At 36.1% G+C, this 22357-nt stretch overlaps 1 protein-coding gene across 3 annotated transcripts in view; it reads left to right on the forward strand.

Annotated features, from left to right (window-relative positions):
• The window catches only part of HBS1L (HBS1 like translational GTPase), an 85650-nt gene that overhangs the window by 46903 nt on the left and 16390 nt on the right, over nt 1-22357 (forward strand). For all 3 annotated transcript variants that reach the window (XM_028125317.2, XM_028125318.2, XM_088023869.1), the window contains 8 exons: nt 3405-3513; nt 8208-8467; nt 8930-9095; nt 11709-11826; nt 16281-16427; nt 18493-18567; nt 19129-19246; nt 19646-19714. In XM_028125317.2, the coding sequence (XP_027981118.1) occupies nt 3405-3513; nt 8208-8467; nt 8930-9095; nt 11709-11826; nt 16281-16427; nt 18493-18567; nt 19129-19246; nt 19646-19714 (1062 nt within the window). The remainder of the gene's footprint in view (nt 1-3404; nt 3514-8207; nt 8468-8929; nt 9096-11708; nt 11827-16280; nt 16428-18492; nt 18568-19128; nt 19247-19645; nt 19715-22357) is intronic.

A 22357-nucleotide genomic window follows, 5' to 3' on the forward strand; every position in this document is an offset into this window, starting at 1 on the left:
TACATTTTGAAGACATGAGATGATCTCTATTGCTTTTGCAAGTTATCTTCGATCTCTTCCTTGGACAATAACCTCAATTTACTCTCTATTACTTGCACTTAATACCAGCCACTTCCTAATGTTTAGAGATCTGCATTCTAGAAAGCCAATCTGGCCCTGCTGTGGGCACTCTCGCATGCTGTCCTGTTAGGTGCTTACATGCTCTTTTGCCTTCATAACAACCATGCAGAGTAGGTATAATTATACCTACTTTAGGAAAACTGAGGTCCATATCGGGAAAAAAGAAAATCTCAATAACTTTTCCTCCCATTTTGCCAATACCTTTAACTGCCTTATTTCTCTGCTTTCTCCTTGTACCTGTTGGGTAACCCTGAATAAAGCACTTAATGTCTTCTCTGTGCCTGTTCCTAAATTGCTGGATGAGATCTGGTCACAAAGAAAGGCAGATTGATTCCCTTATAAATTTATTATAGATCTTTTTAAAAGATGTTTTTATTTTAGTTGACCCAAATGTTACATTAGTTTCAGGTGTTATCATAGATCTTAAGTGAGCCTTCAGTACTGTCCAGCAATTACCCTTTGTGCAACGATTATTGAAAACTATTTGCTTCACCGGTCTTTTTACTTTCCTTGTTCACCCTCAGTCTCACCAGGTAACTGGCTCCTTGTTATGTTGAAAATAGAAGCTAACCATTAGGAATTTTCATCTTCCACCTCCTCAACACACAAACCTACTTCCTATTACAGTCAAAAGAGCCCTTCGCCTATCTTAGTTTAGACTCGGCCTGTGCTTCACATCCCATCCCTTTCTGCCTTCAGGAATTCTAAAATATCTAATGTGATCTTTTCTCTTCCCAATTTTTCAACCAGTCCCTCTCAGTTCTACCCTATCAGCTGACTCTTTTCCTACCATTCTGCCATAGCCCTCCCAAACTTTTTAAGTGAGTCATTTGCACATATCTGTAATCTCTCATCTAAAGCCCTTGGGACCATATTTAACTCAGAAATCAGAAGTTTTGAGATTTAGGAAAGCATTACCATGTACGTACTACCTATGGTATGACAGCCTCAGTGAGATGGGGGGCAGCACCCTGTGGTCATCATATGATGATTTCTGACCTTGAAATGTATGGTTTTTCACTCTAAGTGGGATAAATAAGGGCTACAAATAGCCTTCATGTCAGTCCAGGTCAGGTTTTGCTTCCAAATTAAAACAAAAACCTTAATTTTCCAGAGCTTTCAGGTTTTGGAATTTCAAATAAGAGATTGTGGCCAGGTACTGCCTCTGTTTTCTCATCTTCATTTTTTTTTTTTTTAACCCATTCTTGCTTTTCCTTCTCTCACTTCTGTCAGATGGCTCTTACTAACTCTACCAATGACCTTTATTTGAAGCGATCATGTTACTAGTGAATGTTTCCCCAGACTCGGATGGTGCCAGCTCCATCAAACACTCTTCCCCTGGTTTCCTTGGCACCCCCGCCCGCCCTCCCCAGTCACCCTTTTGCAGCCTCAGTGTCCTCTGTCTTGTGATTAAAGGCTGGATTTCTTTTAAGGCCCTGTCCTAGGACTACTTCTCTTCTTACTCCATATTCACTCCCTCTGTGATCTCACTTAGGTCTGTGTCTTCAACTACTAATTATGTGCTGGTGAATCACAGATGGATGCTCCAGCTCACACCTCTCCTTGAGCTTGACTCTGTCTTCTTCCCTCTCTCTTTCTTCTTCCTGTCACTTGCTTATATCGTTTTGGTGGCTTCCGATTTTGTTAGAACAAGTGTTAGGATCTGTGTGGCATGGCCTGACCACTGCCCCAGCTTCAGCCTCAGTTAGTGAGCTACGTTCCCTTTCCCTTCTGCTTTTACTTCCTCTGAGGTCCCATGCTGCCTCCCACAATACAGTCGCTGTGCAAACTACTCTCTCTGTTCACAGTACTCTTCCTTTCTTTGTAGGTCATTCCTACTCATTTTTGCATCATTGCTCAACTCTTAACTTCCCTGAGGAAGCTCTCTAATTTGTGTGCCCTATCACCAAACCTTATGACACCATATACACATTTTGACACTAATAACAGTTTTATTTTTGGTCAGTTAGTGCACTTTCTCCATTAGATGTAAGCTCTCTAAGCACAGAGATTATGTCTGCTTTTGTTCACCATTATATTTCCAGCATAGTGCTTGGCATAAAGAAGGCAAATAGTAAACATTTTGTATGCATTATATACATTAATTTATCTTTTCTAATTTAAAAAGTAATTTATGTATATTTCCATATATATAGAAGGTAAATAGTAAACATTTTGTATGCATTATATACATTAATTTATCTTTTCTAATTTAAAAAGTAATTTATGTATATTTCCATATATATATATAGAAGGTAAATAGTAAACATTTTGTATGCATTATATGCATTAATTTATCTTTTCCAATTTAAAATGTAATTTATGTATATATATTTACCAGTGTAATGTGCAGTTTCCAGTTTTAAGTGGACCCAATCCTGATGGTAATATTACTGAAAATTATAAAGATACATTCTAAAGAATTCCATGAATCACAGGTATATTTTTTAAAGGATCAAATGCATAAAAGTCTTTGATCTAGCTCATAATTGATCTTGTTCTTTTTTTTTAAGATTTTATTTATTTGACAGAGAGAGACACACAGCAAGAGAGGGAACATAAGCCGGGGCAGTGGGGTGGGGGGAAGCAGGCTTCCCGCTGAGCAGGGAGCCCGCTGCGGGGCTCGATCCCAGGACCCTGGGATCATGACCTGAGCCGAAGGCAGATGCTTAACGACTGAGCCACCCAGGGGCCCCTCATAATTGATCTTGTTCTTAATTCACTCTTTTTGTATTAACCTCTTCCCCCGTATTCTTGTTAGGTATCAAATATCTTACTAAGCCTAGTATTGTGCACAAGTAAAATATATAGTGTCCAGCACAATTCAGCAGCCTCTTAACTTGCTCATCAGTTTATAGGTATCACGGGATTAAAAATAGCTTAGCCATCTGTTAACTGACCAAACAATTTTAGTAGTGTGAAAGGGCGTGGTAGGAGACAGGGACCTAGGGCCTAGGTATTCTGTCAGAGCAAGGCTCAGTGCAGAAACCACCTCGTGACCCCTTAATACTGAAACTTAAGAGTCAGTTCAAAATTAGGAAGAGATTTGGTGGAGGTTAAGCATAGCAGAGTCCCAATAGTAGGGGATTTCCCAGAATATAGGGTGACAAAAGAATTTCAGCATTTTAATTTTCACTAAATTTTTTTAGAGAAAAGAATATAAAGATATAAATTCTATAAAACTTATTTATCATGTTATATATTTATGTAATATATAATGTGTAACAAATTTTTTAGAAATCAGCCTTAATTAATTAGGCTTTTACATTTTACTCTCTAATTAGGAAAATCAGTAGACTTGCAGTCATCTCGAAGTGAATCTGAAATTGTGCCAAAAGTTGCTAAAATGACTGTGTCTGGAAAGAAGCAAACTATGGGATTCGAAGTGCCTGGGTAAGTTCTTAAGCGCTCCCCATCTTTTTTTTTTTTTTTTTTTTGGAAATTGGTGTTGTCTTCCACTTGACTATAAGAAAGAAAATCTATTTTAATAAATTTTGCAGGATGTGTCATTAAGGTTGAAGTATCATGGGTCCTCAGAGTGACATGGTACAAAGAAAAGGGGATGGGAAATTAGGCTTGATACTAAATATGCATGTTACTTAATCTGATACACTGTCAGTTTCCTCATGTTAATTAAATAATTTTTAGCAAAAACCCTCTATTTTGTGAATTCTAGCACTCTGAGCTAGGGAATCCTTCTACCACTAGATGGTGTAGGTAAGCAGTGTGGGAATTAAATGTGGTTGGTGAATCATGTAATTATTAATTAAAAATTTTTTTTCTAACTGTGATCTTTACTTTTTTTTTAAGCTTTTATTTATTTATTTGACAGAGAGAGAGACAGTGAGAGAGGGAACACAAGCAGGGGGAGTGAGGGGGCGGGGCGAAGCAGGCTTCCCGGCTGAGCAGGGAGCCCACTGTGGGGCTGGATTCCAGGAGTTTGGGATCATGATCTGAGCTGAAGGCAGATGCTTAACAACTGAGCCACCCAGGCGCCCAGTAACTGTAATCTTTAAACTCTTTTAGATTTTCGGGTTGAATTAAATGGATCACTAGAACAAAGGCACAAAATACAAAATGAAACATACCTAGAATTTCACATCTGGTGAGAAATTATAGATGTTACATTAGTAGCACTCATTTGTTCTTAACATAATCTGGAGGATCCTCCCAAGAGTTTTTGTAGGCAAGGGAAGTTAGTTGCTTGAGGCTTTTAACAGCACAGTTAACTTAAATCCATTACTTATAAATTACATATATTTTGTCTGTCATTTAGATAGATAAGAATCACTGTTATCAAATATAAACAAAAAATAGAGGATTTTTTTAAATTTTAAGAAATAAAAACTAAGCAGCCTTATTTTTTTCTCCCTTACAACATTGTTCTCTCTAAATTAATGGAAGCTTCATGAGTCTTGGTTGTGAAGAATCTTCATGATCACTTAGTTCAATTTTTTTTATTTTATAAAAGCAATACTTTATTTAGATTCCAATTCAGTGAAGGAAGGAACTCCATATCCAGGACAGAGTAAGTGTTCAGTGTATGTTGAATGATTGGATGAATGAAATTTTAATGAGTGACATTTAATGAATTAAAATGAATGACATTTTAATTTGGGTAACTGTATCCCATTACAATAATTTTGAGTCCTCATTTCATTACCAAAAGCTTAATATATGTCTTTTCTCTCTGAGCTGGGGTTGGGTTAGTCAGAATCATAAATTTATTATTCTTATGTCTTGGGAACCATTTAATCCTAAAATGGGATTATTTCCATTGATAGGGAAAAAAATAAATAGAATGTGCAATACCTTATTCTAAGAATTTTATAATCTTACTGCAAAAGGTTTTGGAAATTTTAGGGCAAATAAGCCCAAATTAACGTATATTAGATGTAAGTGCATAGTTATCTGTGGGAATAATAAAAAATAATGGATAATAAATGATCAAGAAAAAAACAATAAGTACAAGTAAATAATTCTTGACAACCTAACTCTGTTGTATTTCACAAGTGTACTGCAAGCCTTTCAGAACCTTACAAGACTATATGCTTCATGAGGACAGGGACCATTAATGTTCATCATCATATTTCTTCTCATAGAATAGTTTATTTATTGATCAGAGTCCTTGGGGAAATACATTTTATTTTAAAAATAAACTTGGAGGGGCGCCTGGGTCGCTCAGTTGGTTAAGCGTCTGTCTTCGGCTCAGGTCATGATCTCAGGGTCCTGGGATGAGTCATGGGGCTCCCTGCTCAGCAGGGAGTCTGCTTCTTGCTCCTTCTTTTTTCTTTTTAAAAGATTTTATTTATTTGAGAGAGAGAGAATGAAAGAGAGAGAGCACAAGGGGGGGAGGGTCAGAGGGAGAAGCAGACTCCCTGCTGAGCAGGGAGCCTGTTGCGGGACTCGATCCTGGGACTCCAGAATCATGACCTGAGCTGAAGGCAGTCGCTTAACCAACTGAGCCACCCAGGCACCCTCTCCCGCTCCTTCTGTTGTTTACTCTGCTTGTGCTCTCTAGCTCTCTCTGTCAAATACATAAATAAAATCTTAAACCAACCAACTTGGGAAAATGTAAAGGTGATAAAACAGTCTGTGAATCAATATTTTGTTACAGCTCTAGGAGAGAAATCAGAACATGAGAGGTCTGTAGGTACAGATCAGGATACTCAGAAATGCATAATATTGCTGAAGGACCAAGCTATATTTGTGTCAAATACTTATATAGGATTTTTAACAAGTTTATACTGAGGATAATACTTAGGCTGTTGTTCTGATTTGATTAATGAAACACTTCTGAGTCAAGATTTCAGCATCATGAATACCTACATAGTGTGATTCCCAATGGCAGCTCATGAAAAAGGGGTGATGCATTGCTTAGAAGAAACTAAAACAGCAAACTTTTTCTTCACTAATATTAAAGATGGTAAATACCTCTCTAGAAAAAGTATAAATGGTTAGAACCTTGCATAGAAAACTCTTAAATTTAAATTAGTTTCCCAGCCTCATTTAAATAAATGAAGAAGAAAAGTTAAGCCTGTAGATTCATGTAGAAATATTCCTACTTTTGGAAAGATGGTTTAGGAAAAACACCAGAGTAGTCATTTTATAATAATAGATAAGTTTACAAAATTGTATCAGAAAGCACTTGAAAAAAATTCAACCACTTTACTCTTTTTTTCATATCAGTTAGTAGTTAACAGTCTTTTTAGGTCTCAGAGATTTTTCAAAACCTTAAAATACTGAATTTTACCTCATAATATGTAGAAGTTTTTAATAAGCACAAACTTAACCTGGGATGCTTTTCTAATTTGGTCACTTCTTTCTAACACTGTATAATTTAGTGAACTAATTTGTATTTTACCTAGAATTTATTTGAATGTTTTCATGAAACCAAGAGAAAAGCAAACCTTTCATTTTAATGAGTTGTAAATGAAACGATCAAGTCAGACCCATGCTTTGTGAAGCCCTTGAACTGCTGGGCCAGCTGAGCTTCTGGGCCCTACCTGCTGTCAGCCATAGCCATTCTGCTTGGATCTCTTCTCTGTACTGGAGTTAACATAAGCTTTCCTTTGAAGAAAAGCTTCTGTAACTAAAAACAGAGATTTGAAACCAGAAATTGTGATTTCTCCCAGGTTGGAGCAGAACCATAGCCCATGTCTAGTTATTTTGGTTGAACACTTTTGTTAAAATTTGTAGGGGTTTTTTCAACTTGTCTAAATGCAGAGTTGTCGTGTTTTGGTTTTAGAACTAGCTGTGGTCATTCAAATGTTTGCAAATTATAGTCTTAAGATTTCACTTAATTTAACCTGTTGGAATCCTTTAAAAGAACTGGACGGTTTTCCACATACTTAAATTTTTTTCCCTGTGGATCTAGATGAAGCCAATCTGCCTACGTGGTGTTAACAAAGAACACCAAAATTGTTAGTAGAGATTTACAAAAGCAAGAGAAAAGGGGAGTGGGTATGAGGTTTTTAATGCAGTTGCAAATATAACTAATGGGACTCTTTCCTGAGGGCTAGGATGAAGGGTCAGTGTTCAGCACATAAAAGTGCCCCGAGAGGGAAAAATGATTCTGTTTTTTGTGCAGTGGACAAGAAGAAAATAATGTACTATTCTCACAGAAACTGCTTTTTGTATGTAATTCTTTGCCAGTTCCAAATTGAATTGAATAGGATTGGTTTCATTCTTAATAACTTGCAATTTGACCTGTTCTTTGGCCTGTTTCTATTTATTTATGTCACTGAAAGGAATGTAAAGTCTGTTGTAGGCTGGTTGATTAGATCACATCGCTGCTAGCTGTCCATGGGATAGATAGCACTGATACGGTTTCTGTAGATAACAGTCAAAGAGCTAATGAACTACGGTCAGTGTTTACTTTTGGAGGCATCATCATTATCAAAGAGCAAGTAAGTTATGCTAGATGGCCTGGTTTCTACTTTATATATTTGAGTCCCTCACTGGATTGTAAGCTTTTGGGATTAGTAGGTAAATTTCTCATCTCCATCTTTTCTTCTCAGCATCAATGCCTAGTAGAAGTTGTAGTTTTTAGAAAATCAAGTATTAGTTGAATTAATGAATTAAAAATTTCTTTGCTGAAAGTATTAAGAAAATGTAGACAGAGTTACCTCCCTTAAGGATAGTGTTTGAGCAAAAAAGATTGTTAAGTCTCTGTCCTGTTGGAAGAATGAGTTAGGGATGAAACTATTTTTTTAAAATACTACTTTATCTTTAGGAAGACATTTAGAGCCAGGTTTTACAAAATATCTCCATTATGCCATCTGTTTTGATAGGACTGTATGGCTAAGGCTATGGCCCTAATTCTGTTATTTTACAGGATATTTTTTTCTTATCTTACTGTTTGCTGGACTGTTTTTCTCCTGGGATCCTCCACGTCTGTCTGTATTTGTGTGGTTTGGGTCTAGCTAACTTGTCATTTCCACCTTAATAGACTAGCCACTTAGCAGAGATCATTTTGGTCTGCAAGTGTAAGGAATAAGAAGAGACAACTCCTCTGCCCTTCTGACCTTATAGGATGTCAGTTGAGTTGGTTTAAACACTTTTTTTCCTATCTCTGTTTTCTGTAGAGTAACTGAAGAAAATGGTCACAGTTTCCACACACCTCCAAAAGGACATCTTAGTGAAGGAACCGGCATTGCTGCTTCTGATGTTCTTGACACTGTTTCTAAATCAGTTCTTCCATCCCACACCATTCAAACATCAGAAGAGCAGAGTTCAGCACCAACGCCGGTGAAAAAGTCTGGCAAGCTGAGGCAGCAAATAGATGTCAAAGCGGAACTGGAGAAGCGGCAGGGCGGGAAGCAGCTCCTCAACTTGGTGGTCATTGGTAATGTGTTTTGCTCCTCTGAGTGCCTGGTCACCTCTGCCTTAGCCTGGCCGCTTCCTGGTGGCAGCACGGACGCTCGTTCCCGCTCTGAGTTTCTGTCTGGGTGTAAATGGACACAAGCAAGGAGGCATCACATCATAATGCTTTCTGGTCACCCTGGGGGGAAATAATGCCAAGTTACCAACGAGGTCATTAGACTTGCTTGTGGCATTTTCATTTTGTGAATGTTTCCAAAATGCCATGTCTTATTGACAGTTTGAATGTCCAAAAGTCAAGGAAATGTCCCCCTCTCTAAAGAGACACAGTTTTTTCTCCATTTACTTTAACTATCATTTGATAAACATTGGTATTTATTACTCTAAACACTGACATGAACTATTGGATTACATATTCATGCAATGCCTCAATGTGAACAGCGTCTGAAAATGTACTGAGTATTAATCCTGAATCAATTTTCCTTAGGTCATGTTGATGCTGGGAAAAGTACTCTGATGGGCCATATGCTTTATCTTCTGGGTAATGTAAACAAAAGAACTATGCATAAGTATGAACAAGAGTCTAAAAAGGCTGGCAAAGCTTCGTTTGCATATGCATGGGTCTTGGATGAGACTGGCGAAGAAAGGGAAAGGTAGTCACTATATTTCAAAATTTTCAGTTTGAAATGATATATAATCTTTTAAATAAGTATGTAGTATGTGTTGAATATGTATGAAACATGCCATGAAATATTTTAGAAACTTCTTTTAGAGAAAAGCTTTTAATTATCAGGGAAATATTTTTATTATAGTTTCCATTATGTCTATATACATTTTCTACTCTTCCAAATTCTATGAGAATAGTTGAAAAGAATGTTTATAAACAAACAAACAAAAACCGCACACAGAAAAAGGCAGTAAAAAACCTTAGTTACTTATTCTGTGGGAGAAGTTTCAGTTGTCCCTTCCCTAAGTATATGTCAGATTGACTTGATTTCTTTTTTTAAAGATTTTATTCATTTATTTGACAGAGAGACACAGCGAGAGAGGGAACACAAGCAGGGGGAGTGGGGGAGGGAGAAGCAGGCCTCCTGCAGAGCAGGGAGCCCGATGCGGGGCTCGATCCCAGGACCCTGGGACCATGACCTGAGCCGAAGGCAGATGCCCAACGACTGAGCCACCCAGGCGCCCCCAAAGTATTTCTTTTGAGGTCTTTTTAGAGTGGTGGTATGTATCATGTCAGAACTGTCCAGGCGGGGGGAGCCAATGGCACCTTTGTCAGGAAAGGATGGGGACAGCTACTAAGTGAAATGGCAGGTATATCAACTGTGTCAAAATAATGACTAAGGACTCTGAAGTCCTCTGAAAGTCCTAAATCAACCAAGAAATTATCCCATGTTCCCTATCTTCCTTCTGAGTATGATTAGAGAATATATTTGGATTTTCATACTTTAAAAAAAGTGTGTATTTATTTTCTTGCGGAGTCTTGAATAGTCTGCATTATAATATATAAGGTAGTTCTCAATAAAGGGTCACAATATTCCTTAGCTCTTCTGATAAACAGAATTTTATATCATGGTGGGTTGTTTTTTTTTTTTCTTGTAGGTGGTCTTTTTTATTCTATATCACATCATAAGCTTGTTTTCCAACCTCGTAAGGAAAATTAGTTGGTTGCAAATTTTTGGAAAATGAATATTGGAAAACAGTGGAATTTTTGTATGATGTCAGTGTTAGAAGACTAAATCATTTCCATCTACCAGCTTACCAAGCAGATTTTTAAAATATATGGCTCTTTAGTTATATTTGTGTCATCTGCTAAGTAGGTAAAGAGATTGAGAACAGTAAAATTTAAGTTAGAATAACTTGTTTGAATTTACTTAATATGTGCATGGAGCTGGCAAGTGAGCTAATTAATTCCTAGAATAGTCAATAATTTTAGTGGGGTTTTTATTTTTATTTTTTATTTTTGATAATACATCTACTGGTTGGCTGTTATATTTTTGCTGCTTGTAGTTTTCTGTTGCTCAGCATGATGCAGTTTTAGAATATTCCTTGGTTCTGTAGATAGCAGATGCTTCTAGATACATAATGAGAGTTTTAACTCACCACTGTATATTCCTTAATAGCATTTCAAAAATACAGTGTGTTATCCCACCACGTTAAATATTTATAAATCATCTATTCTCAGATGTTGAACAGAAATTAGTAAAATGAGTGACATTTATATATCCTTAGGGTTACAAATGCAGACCAGAGCTGGCTCAAGGGTGTATTCTGGTCAAAGCAATCTTAGGGAGGAGCTCAGAATAAGTCTTGGTTCACCAGTATTCTAGGCAATTATTTGAAGATTATTAGAGAGAATTAAGCATCATTTTCACCAAATCAAATGGCCCATTGTTTAAGCTAGAATGACTTGATCAACCAGACCCACAGTTACTGCTCGCTCTGCTAGGGGAGACACAGAAATTATTATCATTGTCAGAACACTTGATAGTAAAAGGGAGTGCTCATTCCTTATTTTGGACTGTTTGGGGCAAATCAGGATGAATGATTACCCAGTTTATTGCCCACCCGATTTCCTTTTCCTGATGTCTGGAAAGACTCAGTACCTTTGTAGACTCTCCCTGGGCTTTCTTACAAGCTGAACCTACATTTTTGTGGCTAAGAAGAGGCCTGTGTTGGTCTCTAAGAAGGACAAAACAGGATGGGAAACAAACTACTGTTTATCTCTTGCAGTTTTTAAAAAATTTGCTTTCTCCTTTGATATTTCTTTTTTTTCTAAATGTGTAACATACTGACCTACCTTGCAAATGAAAGTTTTATGTTTATTTTTATAATTAGTGAAGCATCTACATATGAAGATGAGGAAAATTTCCTCCCGATAGTGGTCATGCTCCACGTTACCGTCTCATGTGCAGTATTTACTGTTTCCTCCTCCAGGTGTCCCCATATATCTTTGTTTGCTCACAGTCTACCTAGCCTTTTACCAAAGGAAAAAAAAAGAGAAATGGGAAATATCCAGCATTTTGATTAAGCTCTTGTTGTATCCACAGCCTTATTTTAAAGCCATACACGTGAAATTTTGTTACAGCAGAGATTCTAGCCCCAATTGATAGCTTAATTTGTCAAAATAATAGACAGTGTAATAAAATTCCCATTATTTCTTAAGAATTTAGACTGTCATTTAGCTTATATTATTAAGTAATTTAGTCCATAGCACTGATGATTTCTATAGTGCGTTCTAACCATTTTATGTTTTCTTTAAGGGGAGTAACAATGGACGTTGGTATGACAAAGTTTGAGACCGCAACCAAAGTTATTACATTAATGGATGCTCCGGGCCATAAGGATTTCATTCCAAATATGATTACAGGAGCAGCCCAGGTACCAGATATTTCCTGAATTATACTACACTGATTGTACATACAATTTCCTGATGCTGAGCTTATAATTCTAGGATTATAACTTTTAAAATATTTTGAAATTAAAAATTTTAACTTTTGAAAAATTTTGAAAAAATAAAGATTGTATTTTTATGATCTTATTGGTACCATATAAAAGTTTTTCTAATAATTATATAGAAGCAAATGTATAAAAGCTATGAATTTCTTATAGTAAAAATAATGGTAAAGTACTGGATGAGATATAGCTTTATATTATATTAATTAATAAGTTGGAGTGAATATTTCAATATCTGCCTTTTTGCTGTATTTATATTAAAGGCCTGTATCTTTTAAAAGCACTGATTTATGCAGAAACAGTAAAGCTTGGGAGTTTTGCCCCTGTGGTTTATTTACTTTCTTTGTAGGATTAAAAAATAGTTGCAACTTGTAGAATTACATGATTCTTAAGGATATGGAAAAAAATCAAAGATAATAACTTTAAGTAATTAAACAATAAAAATAGCACTGCACATAGAGGACATGGATTTTTTTTTTTAATAAAAGATGATTATTGGAAAATGTGAAGAGTTCAAAAGTTTGCCTGTGTAATTTGGCAATAAGTGTGACTTAAGCAATTGGCCATTTTCTGAGTTCTTAACATCTATTTAAAGGGCATGTTAATATGAGCATTCGTCAACCTAAAAAGGATGTTATATAAATAAATTAGAATATATTTGAAGATAAATGAGAAAATATTCTATTTTAGGAAGTTGATACATAATTTCAGAATATTAATTTAAGGTCCATGGACTGAACAAGATATTGAAGACTGAAAAATAATTACACTCTTGACTGAGTACCAGATATGGACTAGACACTGTATGAGGTGTTTTGTATACACTTAGTTTAATCCTTATAATGAAGGTGCATATTATCCCTGTTTTATTTTACTTTTTTTAAAGATTTTATTTTTAAGTAATCTCTCCACCCACGGTGGGGCTCGAACCCACAACCCCGAGACCAAGAGTTGCATGTTCTACCAACTGAGCCATCCAGGTGCCCCATCCCTTTTTTAAATTAGTGTACTTCTCATTGCATTTACCAAAGGATACAATATATTTTTCCCTTTGTTTCATTGTGTGTGTGTGTGTGTGTGTTTGTGTGTGTGTCTGTGTTTTCATTCGATGAATACTTGCTGAATGTCTGCTGTGTACCACGCGCTATGGTAGGCAGTGTAGGGATACGAACTAAGAAGCACATTTTGGTAGTTTAATGGGAGAGGCAAACATCAAGCAGTTATAGTAAAATGTCTTTGAATCCTAGAATCTTAGAATCCAGAATAATCATAAAGATCATTTTTTCCAAACTCCTAATGGAATTAGCATAGGAAAGGATTTCAGAAATTATCTTACTGAATTCTCTTATATGACAAATGAAGAAATGGGCTCAACATATTAGGGAACTTAACCTGCAAAATACTGGGGTAGGCTTTTAGGGATGCAAAGAAAAATGTGGGGTATGCTGCTTCTCCTCAAGGAGATCATGTAGGAAGGTAAAACGTGTAAAGACGAAAGGCTAACACAAATGTACTGCAAGAAGGATATACACAGTATATGTGACAAGGAAAGATCTCTTTGTAGTGCTGAAAAGGCTTCCTTAAAAATGTGTAGGCATTGTAGGCATTTGAGCTCCCAAAGACAAGCTGCTGCATGAAAAAATAGAGAAATTGCCCCGGAATTTTTTGGAGATGGTAATAGGAAAGAGAATTAGGAAGAGTACTTATTGCCTTCGAAATCTTAATGTCAATTCAATGAATTTCAAAAAAAAATTTTTTTTTTTTTAGATTTTGTTTATTTGACAGAGGGAGAGAGCACAAACGGGGAGCAGCAGAGGGAGAGGGAGAAGCAGGCTCTCCGCTGAGCAGGGAGCCCTGTGCGGAACTCGACCCCAGGACCCTGGGATCATGACCTGAGCCAAAAGCAGATGCTTAACCGACTGAGCCACCCAGGCATCCCAATGAATTTCAGATTTTAACCTAAGAAAATAAATATAATTTGACAGTTATCAGCAAAACCTGATTAGAAGGAGATTTACAGTTATTGAGTCTAGGATTTGGAAGGTCAGGGCTGGGTGCTTTATATAAACTACACTTTTCATTGTTTCTGTGAAGTGAGCAAATTTTTTTCTTTTTTTAAGTTTTCATTTAAATTCCAGTTAATTAGGATATAGTGTAATACTATTTTCAGGTGTACAATATTGTCATTCCACACTTCCATAAAACACCCTGTGCTTCTCACAACCAAGTGCATTCTTTTTCTTTTTAAAGTTTTTATTTAAATTCTAGTCAACATACAGTGTAATATTAGTTTCAGGTGTACAATTTAGTGATTCAGCACTTACATACAAGTAAAATGATACCCAGCAAGATTAAGCAGTTTGCCTGAGGTGAGGTGTAAGGCCTGTTAGTGAGTGCACATGAGTGAAACAGAGTCAGTTTTCAAATGGATTGCTCCAATTTGTGCTCTTAACCAAGAATTCTTGTTCAAAGAACTGGATCTCGTTGAAGAAGTTAGGGTTCAGTGTTTCAAGTCAGGAAGAATTGGAAATGAATGCTGAACTCTTAAGACGAGAAGAAAGGCAGGAATATTTGGGTAAGAATAAAAGGAAAAAAGAACAGAAATCAGTGTAAATTGCCCCACCAAAGTATGTGGTTGATACTTCTAATGTAAAGTTCTGTTCAGAGCAAAGTATCTGATAAATTCTTTACTTACTTTATGACCATTTTATTTCTCATTATGGTAAAGATTATATGGCAATGTATGTGAAATTCTTTAAAGACTGGATAGCACAAACTTAAAATGTCATTGAGGAAACAACGAAGAGGAAAGCTATTGTGGACTCTGTTCAGACCAAAGGCCCAGAGTGCTTCCTGTGGATGGAATGTAAGAGGACTCTCCAGAGAGCGATTATCCAGTACCAGTCTGAGCTAGCTCGCTCAGGAGGGGACTGCTGGAGTTCATTATTACATCCTGGATTAGAGAAAAAAAAATTTTTGTAAGAACAGGTAGGCCTGCAAGGCAAAAACCTCAAAGGGGGAAAAATGCAAGAGTGCTCCTTTCAAGAACGTCCTCACAGTGCATCGACAGAAATAGTTGATGAGGATGAAAGTGCACAAACCATTCTCTACAAATTTTCGAAGACTGCATCCACATGATGCAAGTGGAGTCACATAAAGAAGTATCGACACAGGAGCGCATGGGTGGTTCAGTTGGTTAGCAGTTAAGTGTCTGCCTTTCGTCTCAGGTCATGATCTCGGGGTCATGGGATCGAGTCCCACTTCGGGCTCCTTGCTCAGCGGGAAGCCTGCTTCTCCCTCTGCCTGCCGCTTCCCACTGCTTCTGCTTGCTTTCTCTTTCAAACAAATAAATAAATAAAATTAAAAAAAAAATCAACATAAAAGAATAGTGGGAACCTGTAAAACTAGTGTTAATAAGGCTAAAGAGGAAAAGAACCTAAGGCTAAGGTTAGCTTTTTTCCTCCCTTTTTTTGTGTGTAAATGGAGTGTGAGAGGAAAAATGTGTTTCACCTGATTCTCAAAATGCTCCAGAAAGGTTAGGAACCCTTGTTAAGTCAAGATTCTTTTTCTCTGCCGTAAAGGGTGAACGTGCTCTTTTTGGATAACTCGTTTATTCAGTTTTTCTTCATTATAAATAGTACTCTGGTAAACATCTTTGTTGATTTATAATTCTCTAGGATAAATTCCAGGAAGTGGAAGTGATGGGAAGCAAAATACAAGTATAATTTTAAGGCTCTTGTTACTTACTGTGAAAATGCCCTCCAGAAAGCTTCCTCCCTTAAACAGGGTGCGGAAGAATGCTGGTCTCACTACACGCTTGCCTGTAGTAAATCATTCTGTCTTTTAAGTCTGGCTTATGTGATTTCTAAAAGTGGGAGAAGGAAAGAATATATTCATGTGCTTTTAATGCCCTTTTTTTTTTTTTTGATTTCTAGTGAATTTGAATTTTTTAATGGTTCTCGGCCATTTGTATTTCTTTAGCATTTTGTTTGCTTGTACCCTTTATTTTTCTACAGAGCTGTGTCTTTTTTCCCTGTTTTAGTAAAATTCATATTAAGAGTATAACTTTTACAAATATCTGTCCCTGTTTACTTATGTTTAAACCGTGTTTATGTGTTTCCTCTTTTGCCTAGATACTTTGTTATGTAATCAAATATGGGAATTTTTTTTATTCTTTATGTCATTATTTTTGGCCATGTGCTGGTATTTTTTTTATATTTAAATTTAACCCATCTGTGTAGGTCTTTGATTTGCTTTGGGGTTTGGTGTTCAGGTTAGAGTCTGCCTTTAAAATCTGACCACAATTAATAGACTAATCTTTTCTTTGAATTAAAATGCTGTGATGTTATTCCTAGTTTTGATTACTTCTTCTTCCTTAGGCGGATGTAGCCATTTTAGTTGTAGACGCCAGCAGGGGAGAGTTTGAAGCTGGATTTGAGACTGGGGGACAAACACGGGAACATGGCCTCTTGGTTCGTTCTCTTGGAGTCACACAGCTTGCGGTTGCGGTCAATAAGATGGATCAGGTATTTGAAGGCGAACGAGTGTTCATTTCATTTCAGATGTTAAGATGTTATCCTGCTGTATCGATGACCTCATAGGTGACTAGTGTACATCTTATTAGTCTGGTGGCCATATTTAAAAGAATTAATTCATGATCCTCATATTAAATAAATGAGATACAAGTAATTTTTAAGCAAAAAAGATGTCTTCTCTCACTTTCAACATTAATTTTAAAAATCTTACCCAAAAACTAATGATGTACTATATGTTGGCTAATTGGATTTAAATTAAAAAAAAAAATCTTAAAATTGTTTTTAGTTATAAAATAATACACAATTTGATTTAGTGTAAAGAAACCTGAAATAACCTATATTTCCAACTCCCCTTTTTCCCCCAAAATCTTTTAACTTTTCCTTTTGTGTATCCATCCTGTTTATTTTTATAGGTGAAAATATTTTTCTTCATAACGATGTGTTATAATTTGTTTTGTTATCTCCTTTTTTAAAAAATGATAATCTTGTGCATGTTTCCAAGTAATTGGCTTTTGTATGAACAGGTTGTTTTTACAGCTTTTTTCTAGTCTGTTTTAAAGATATATGTAACTTATTCAAATAATCCCCTATTTGTGAATATTTCCAGGGATATGTGTGTGTGTATTTAGAAATAGCTTATTCTTTGGAAATTTCTGGGCCTAAGGGCATTTGCATTTTTAAGACTTGCTATAGATATGATCAAAATGCCTTCAAGAAAAGTTCTAGTTATTTACTCTGAGCACATAGAGTATATGCACTTTCCCGAACACTTAATCGATACTGCTGTTATTAAATGATTATTTTCCAATTTGATATGCAAAACATGTTTCTTTTTTGTTAACTTACTCTCCAACAAATCTTAATAATATTTAAATATACTTTGTATATTTATTAATCATTTATATTTTTAATTTTGGAATTATTTATATAATTTGCTCATTTTCAGAACTTCTTACCAATTTTTAAGTATAATTTACTTAGTAAAGATATTAATCCTTTATCTTATGTATTTTTCCCAATTTGTTTACTTTTCATTTTACTTTTCTTTTTTTATAAATTTTTTTTTTTAAAGATTTTATTTACTTATTTGAGAGAGAGAGAGAATGAGAGATAGAGAGCACGAGAGGGAAGAGGGTCAGAGGGAGAAGCAGACTCCCTGCTGAGCAGGGAGTCCGATGTGGGACTCGATCCCGGGACTCCAGGATCATGACCTGAGCCAAAGGCAGTCGCTTAACCGACTGAGCCACCCAGGCGCCCCATTTTACTTTTCATTTTGTGTGTTTTTGACATATATTCAAATTTATAAATATTTCCTTTTGATTTTTTTTTATGCTTAGGTGTTTGCTTACCCTGAGATCAGATACTTATTCACCTACATTTTTCTACATAGTTCTTTTACAGTATCATTATTACACCTATCTTTTATTTTTCCCTAGTATTTTAGTATGAAAAAATTCAAATACAGAGAATAGAAAAAAGAAAAGAATAATAGAAAGAATTTTACAATAAATACCATATTATACCCACTACTTAAGATTCTCCTACATACTTGATTGCATCTTTGTCTGTCTACCCTGTGTCCATCCATTAATTCATCTTATTTTGACAAGAATTTCCAAGTAAGTTACACATTGTTAAACTTAGCCCTGAATACTACAGCATGCAGAGTTCATATCACATACACATTTTTAGTTTATTTGGCTTGGGGGGTGTGTTTCAATAATTTTATTTTATTTACAGTATTTGGTCCGAGCGCAGTTTAATAAATTACTTACTCTGTCTCCTTACATTTGAAATCACTTATAGCATATACAAAAAGTTCTATATATATATGTATTGGAGTTTGTTTCTAGGCTTTCTGTTGTAGGAAAAGTTATTTTTAGATCATATTAATAGTAAGGGTTCATTTTCCCAGTTAAATTTTAATAGATTTCATATTGAATAGATTTTATATTTATATTTTATAGTCTTGATTTTTTTATATTTTATTGCAGAAATTTAAATTTTATATATAGCATGGTCTGAAGCATAGTTTTAAAAATTGAATCTTTATCAGGTTAATTGGCAACAAGAAAGGTTTCAAGAGATTACTGGAAAGCTTGGGCACTTTCTTAAGCAAGCAGGTTTTAAGGTAAGATAATTTTAAATTTATTTAGTTATCTTTAGTCTCATCTTACTGATATGGGAGAAAAACCTAACACTTTGGTGTTCTTGTCTTAAGTATGTTTAATTTTGTTTGTTTTTATTTCTGCCTGGTAGCATGTATATCTTAGGTTCGTTGGGTTATTTCACCATAAGAAAATTGCATATTTTATAAATTGGCTTGGATTTAACAAAAATAAAAGACTTTTCTGCAGCTATTAAATTAGGTGGGTAAGCTTAGGGAGGTTGTAGAGGAATGGAAACTACACTTCCACTACAGTGAAAACTAGTGGAGGGGAATTTCTGTAGCAAAATGTAAACGAAATATGTCTATGTTACCAGGTAAAAATGCTTGAGTGTTTTGGGAACAAATTTGTAAGTTTCCCGCAAAATCAAAACAGTTGAAAACTGTTGGTTTTATGATTTCTACTGCTTTTAAAAAAGTACATTGTTGCATTTGCAAACTTGGTGCAGCCTGGTAATAGTGAGACTTTTGACTTGTTGAAAGCAGCGTTGTATTAATTTTCATATATTCAATCCTTTTTAATAGGAAAGTGATGTAGCTTTTATCCCTACAAGTGGTCTCAGTGGTGAAAATCTAATCACAAGATCTCAGTCAAGTGAACTCACAAAATGGTATAAAGGATTATGTTTATTAGAACAAATTGGTAAGTATACTGCCATACTAATTTTGATGCATTGTAAGCTTGATGGGAGACAGTGATGTGTGTGAAAAAGCATAGGATTTATAATCAGAAGAGCTACTGTAGTAGTTTTGAAATCACCTACAGTATTTAAAATAATACTCAATTTTCTTTATTTAATTAATGAGGCTCATGCCTGTCCTACCTAACCCACAGACTATTGATCTTAAATGAGATGGCGTGTATGAAAACATTTTATAAACTACCAAGTGTTGTAGGAATGAGAGTCAATTTGCTATTAGTAATTACAAAAGAAAATTATTTTCTAGGAGAGTTGGGACTATAATGGGCCGATTGGACCTGAGTCAAAAATTACTTTTAAATTAAACCTTGTGGGTTTTTTTTTTTTGCCATTTTTTCCAGATTCCTTCAAGCCTCCTCAGAGATCTATTGATAAGCCTTTTAGATTATGTGTGTCTGATGTTTTCAAAGGTAAGTGCTCCTTCTTCGGTGCTGCTTCATTCTGGCCCTTGCTTTTCATTTTCTCCTGACCTCTTTTCTTAGACAAAATTATTACACTGTCTTCATGTGCCAGTGTAAGGATCGTTGCCAAAGTAATCTTGAAGTGCATAGTTCTAGTTCTTTAGCTCCCCTGCCCAGGGAACTCGTCAGTTTATGTCATTTCCCCAGCTCATACTCCTCCTCCAGGTGTGGAGCCCCTCATCCTTTCTCTTCCTAGCTTCCTGTGTTTTTTCCTCTCATCGAATCTCTTTAGTTTCTGTATCCTTCAGCCAGACTGGATTGTTAACTATTTCTTAACCACATGGAATCTTTGTTGCCACTCCAGCTACCCAGTATTCTGTTCTTCTTTTTCTTCACTTGTCCATCTCCTACCCATCTGTAGCAGTTTGGGTCCAATCGAGAGATAGATACCATACATTGGTAAAAAGAAAGTTTAATATAAAGAAATATGAATATGATAAAAGAGTGACTGTAAGATGAAAGGAAACTCTGTCTGGTACCGGAGGGCAAACTGTATGCAAAGAAAGAAAAACTTAGGAGGCCGTGCTGGAGAAGGTGTTGTATTAAATCCCTAAGGGTACATCCAATTTAATGTGTACAAGACCCTCTTTAAAAAACTATAAAATGGAAATGGAATGAAGATCTTAATAAATAAAAGGGTATAACATATATGTTGGAATAATCAGTACAGTATAGATGTCAGTGGTCTCCCAAATCAACATTATCATTGAGCAAGCAGTGCAGAGTGGGTTCAGAACTGAGCAGCAATAAATTGGCACCTGATGGGCTCACCCATGCACATATCCTGTGGTGCCCCTCTGTGTTCTCTGTATCCTCTGTCATTGCATTGTTTGTGTGGCATTATAATTGTTTCTGTACCTTTTATTTAACTTAAGATTGTGAAGTCCTTAAGGGCGAGTACTGTCTCTTCTATGTCTTTATCTGCAGGACCTAGCTCAGTGCCTGGCACGTAGTACATGCTTAATAAATGCTTAATAAATGGATGAATGAAGATGCTTCCCAAAAAATCATTCAGTGAAATTGAAATGAATCATCACTATTATTAGCTTCCCAATTCTAGTAGTAGAAGAAATATGGTAATGCTTTTTAAAATGCCTGTTACCTATTTAAAATACAAAAATAATGCTTTGATTAACAGTATTTGCTGACTCTGCTTTTTCACCTTCTGTTCTCTCTCTCCTCGGCTGCTTCCTGGCTTCTGCTTACACTCCTCCCCGTCAGCATTGACTTTGGCAACCAAAGGGTCATTTGGTAACCTCAAATTTGGTAACCTCAGATGACCCTTTGGTTGCCAAAGTCAATACACATTTTTCAGTTCTGTCTTACTTCCACCTTACTTGAATTTGGCATTGCTTCTGAGACTGGTAGCCATATCCACCTTGAAACTTTTCTCCCTTGGTTTCTGTGACCCACCTTCTACTACTATCCTATTTCTCTGACTTCTCTGTCTTCTTTGCGGGCTCCTCTTTTTCTGTCTCCTAACTGGTGTTCTGTTGCTTCAGTCTTTTTCTCAGTCTGCATGCTGTTTTCAGACAGACATCCATGGCTCATCTACCTCCTGTGTCTTGATGCTTCCCAAATCTGTATCTCCAGCTCAGGCCTGTTCTCACTCTCTGGATACATGTGCTAACTACTGCTGGACATCTCCACAGGGAGTGTGCTCCCGGGGTCCCATTCTCATGGAATTTGATGTGATTGGTGTCCCCTGGAATGCATCTCCTCCCACCTGTATGTCTTGTAGACACTTCACATTCACCAAGCCTAAACGGCTCTTGTTCCTTAATTTCCTATCTCACATTTAATGCACCATCATCTTAGACTTCTCCCTTTTTGCCATTATCTGTCATCTACCTTATCACCCAAATATCTACTTTATTCCCAAATTCTTGAGTTTACTTCCTGTCTGCAGTGTGTGCATTTCAGTCCACCTCCCCTCCTCTCTGACACAGAAATACCATCATGTCACTTCTCTGTTCAGTATTCTTTACTGGTTTCCTATTCTTTAACTGAGGATGAAATTCCCACTCTGACCATGATTTATGAGGCCCCTTTATCATTTGTCCCTTCCTAACCCTGTTGCCCTCATGTCTTGCCTTTTCCTCCTTACTCCATGTGGTCCCATAAACATGTCATATAAATGACACATTGGTCTTAGCACATCTCACATGCAGTTATGACTCTGCGCCTTTGCACAAACAGTATCCTGGGTCAGCAGTGTTTTCCTTCTTCCCACTACACATATACACAAGTGCCTGGTAAACCCCTGTTCTTTCTCCTTCTGAGTGCCCAGCTAAAGTGTAGTCATTTCCCCTCATCATGGATTCTTTGGTGTACCTTTTTCTATTTTCATTGTACACTCTAAATAATATTTGTCTCTGGACAGTATAATTGTTTTTGTCTTTCTCTTCACTGGAGTGAACCCCTTTACGGGTAGGGGCTTACGTTTCATCTTTTTATCCCTAGAGGTTAACACATGACTTGGTACTTAGTAAGCACTCAGTAAATATTTGAAAAAGGAATAAATTTCAGTTTTTATAACATGAATATTGTTATAAGAAAGACTAGAGTGGAATGCAGTACGCTATGTTTAGT

Source organism: Eumetopias jubatus, unplaced genomic scaffold (genome assembly GCF_037043125.1).
Source record: "Eumetopias jubatus isolate StellerSeaLion01/CBP00866 unplaced genomic scaffold, mEumJub1_p1.0 scaffold_6, whole genome shotgun sequence".
In the NCBI taxonomy this organism is placed as follows: Eukaryota; Metazoa; Chordata; class Mammalia; order Carnivora; family Otariidae; genus Eumetopias; species Eumetopias jubatus.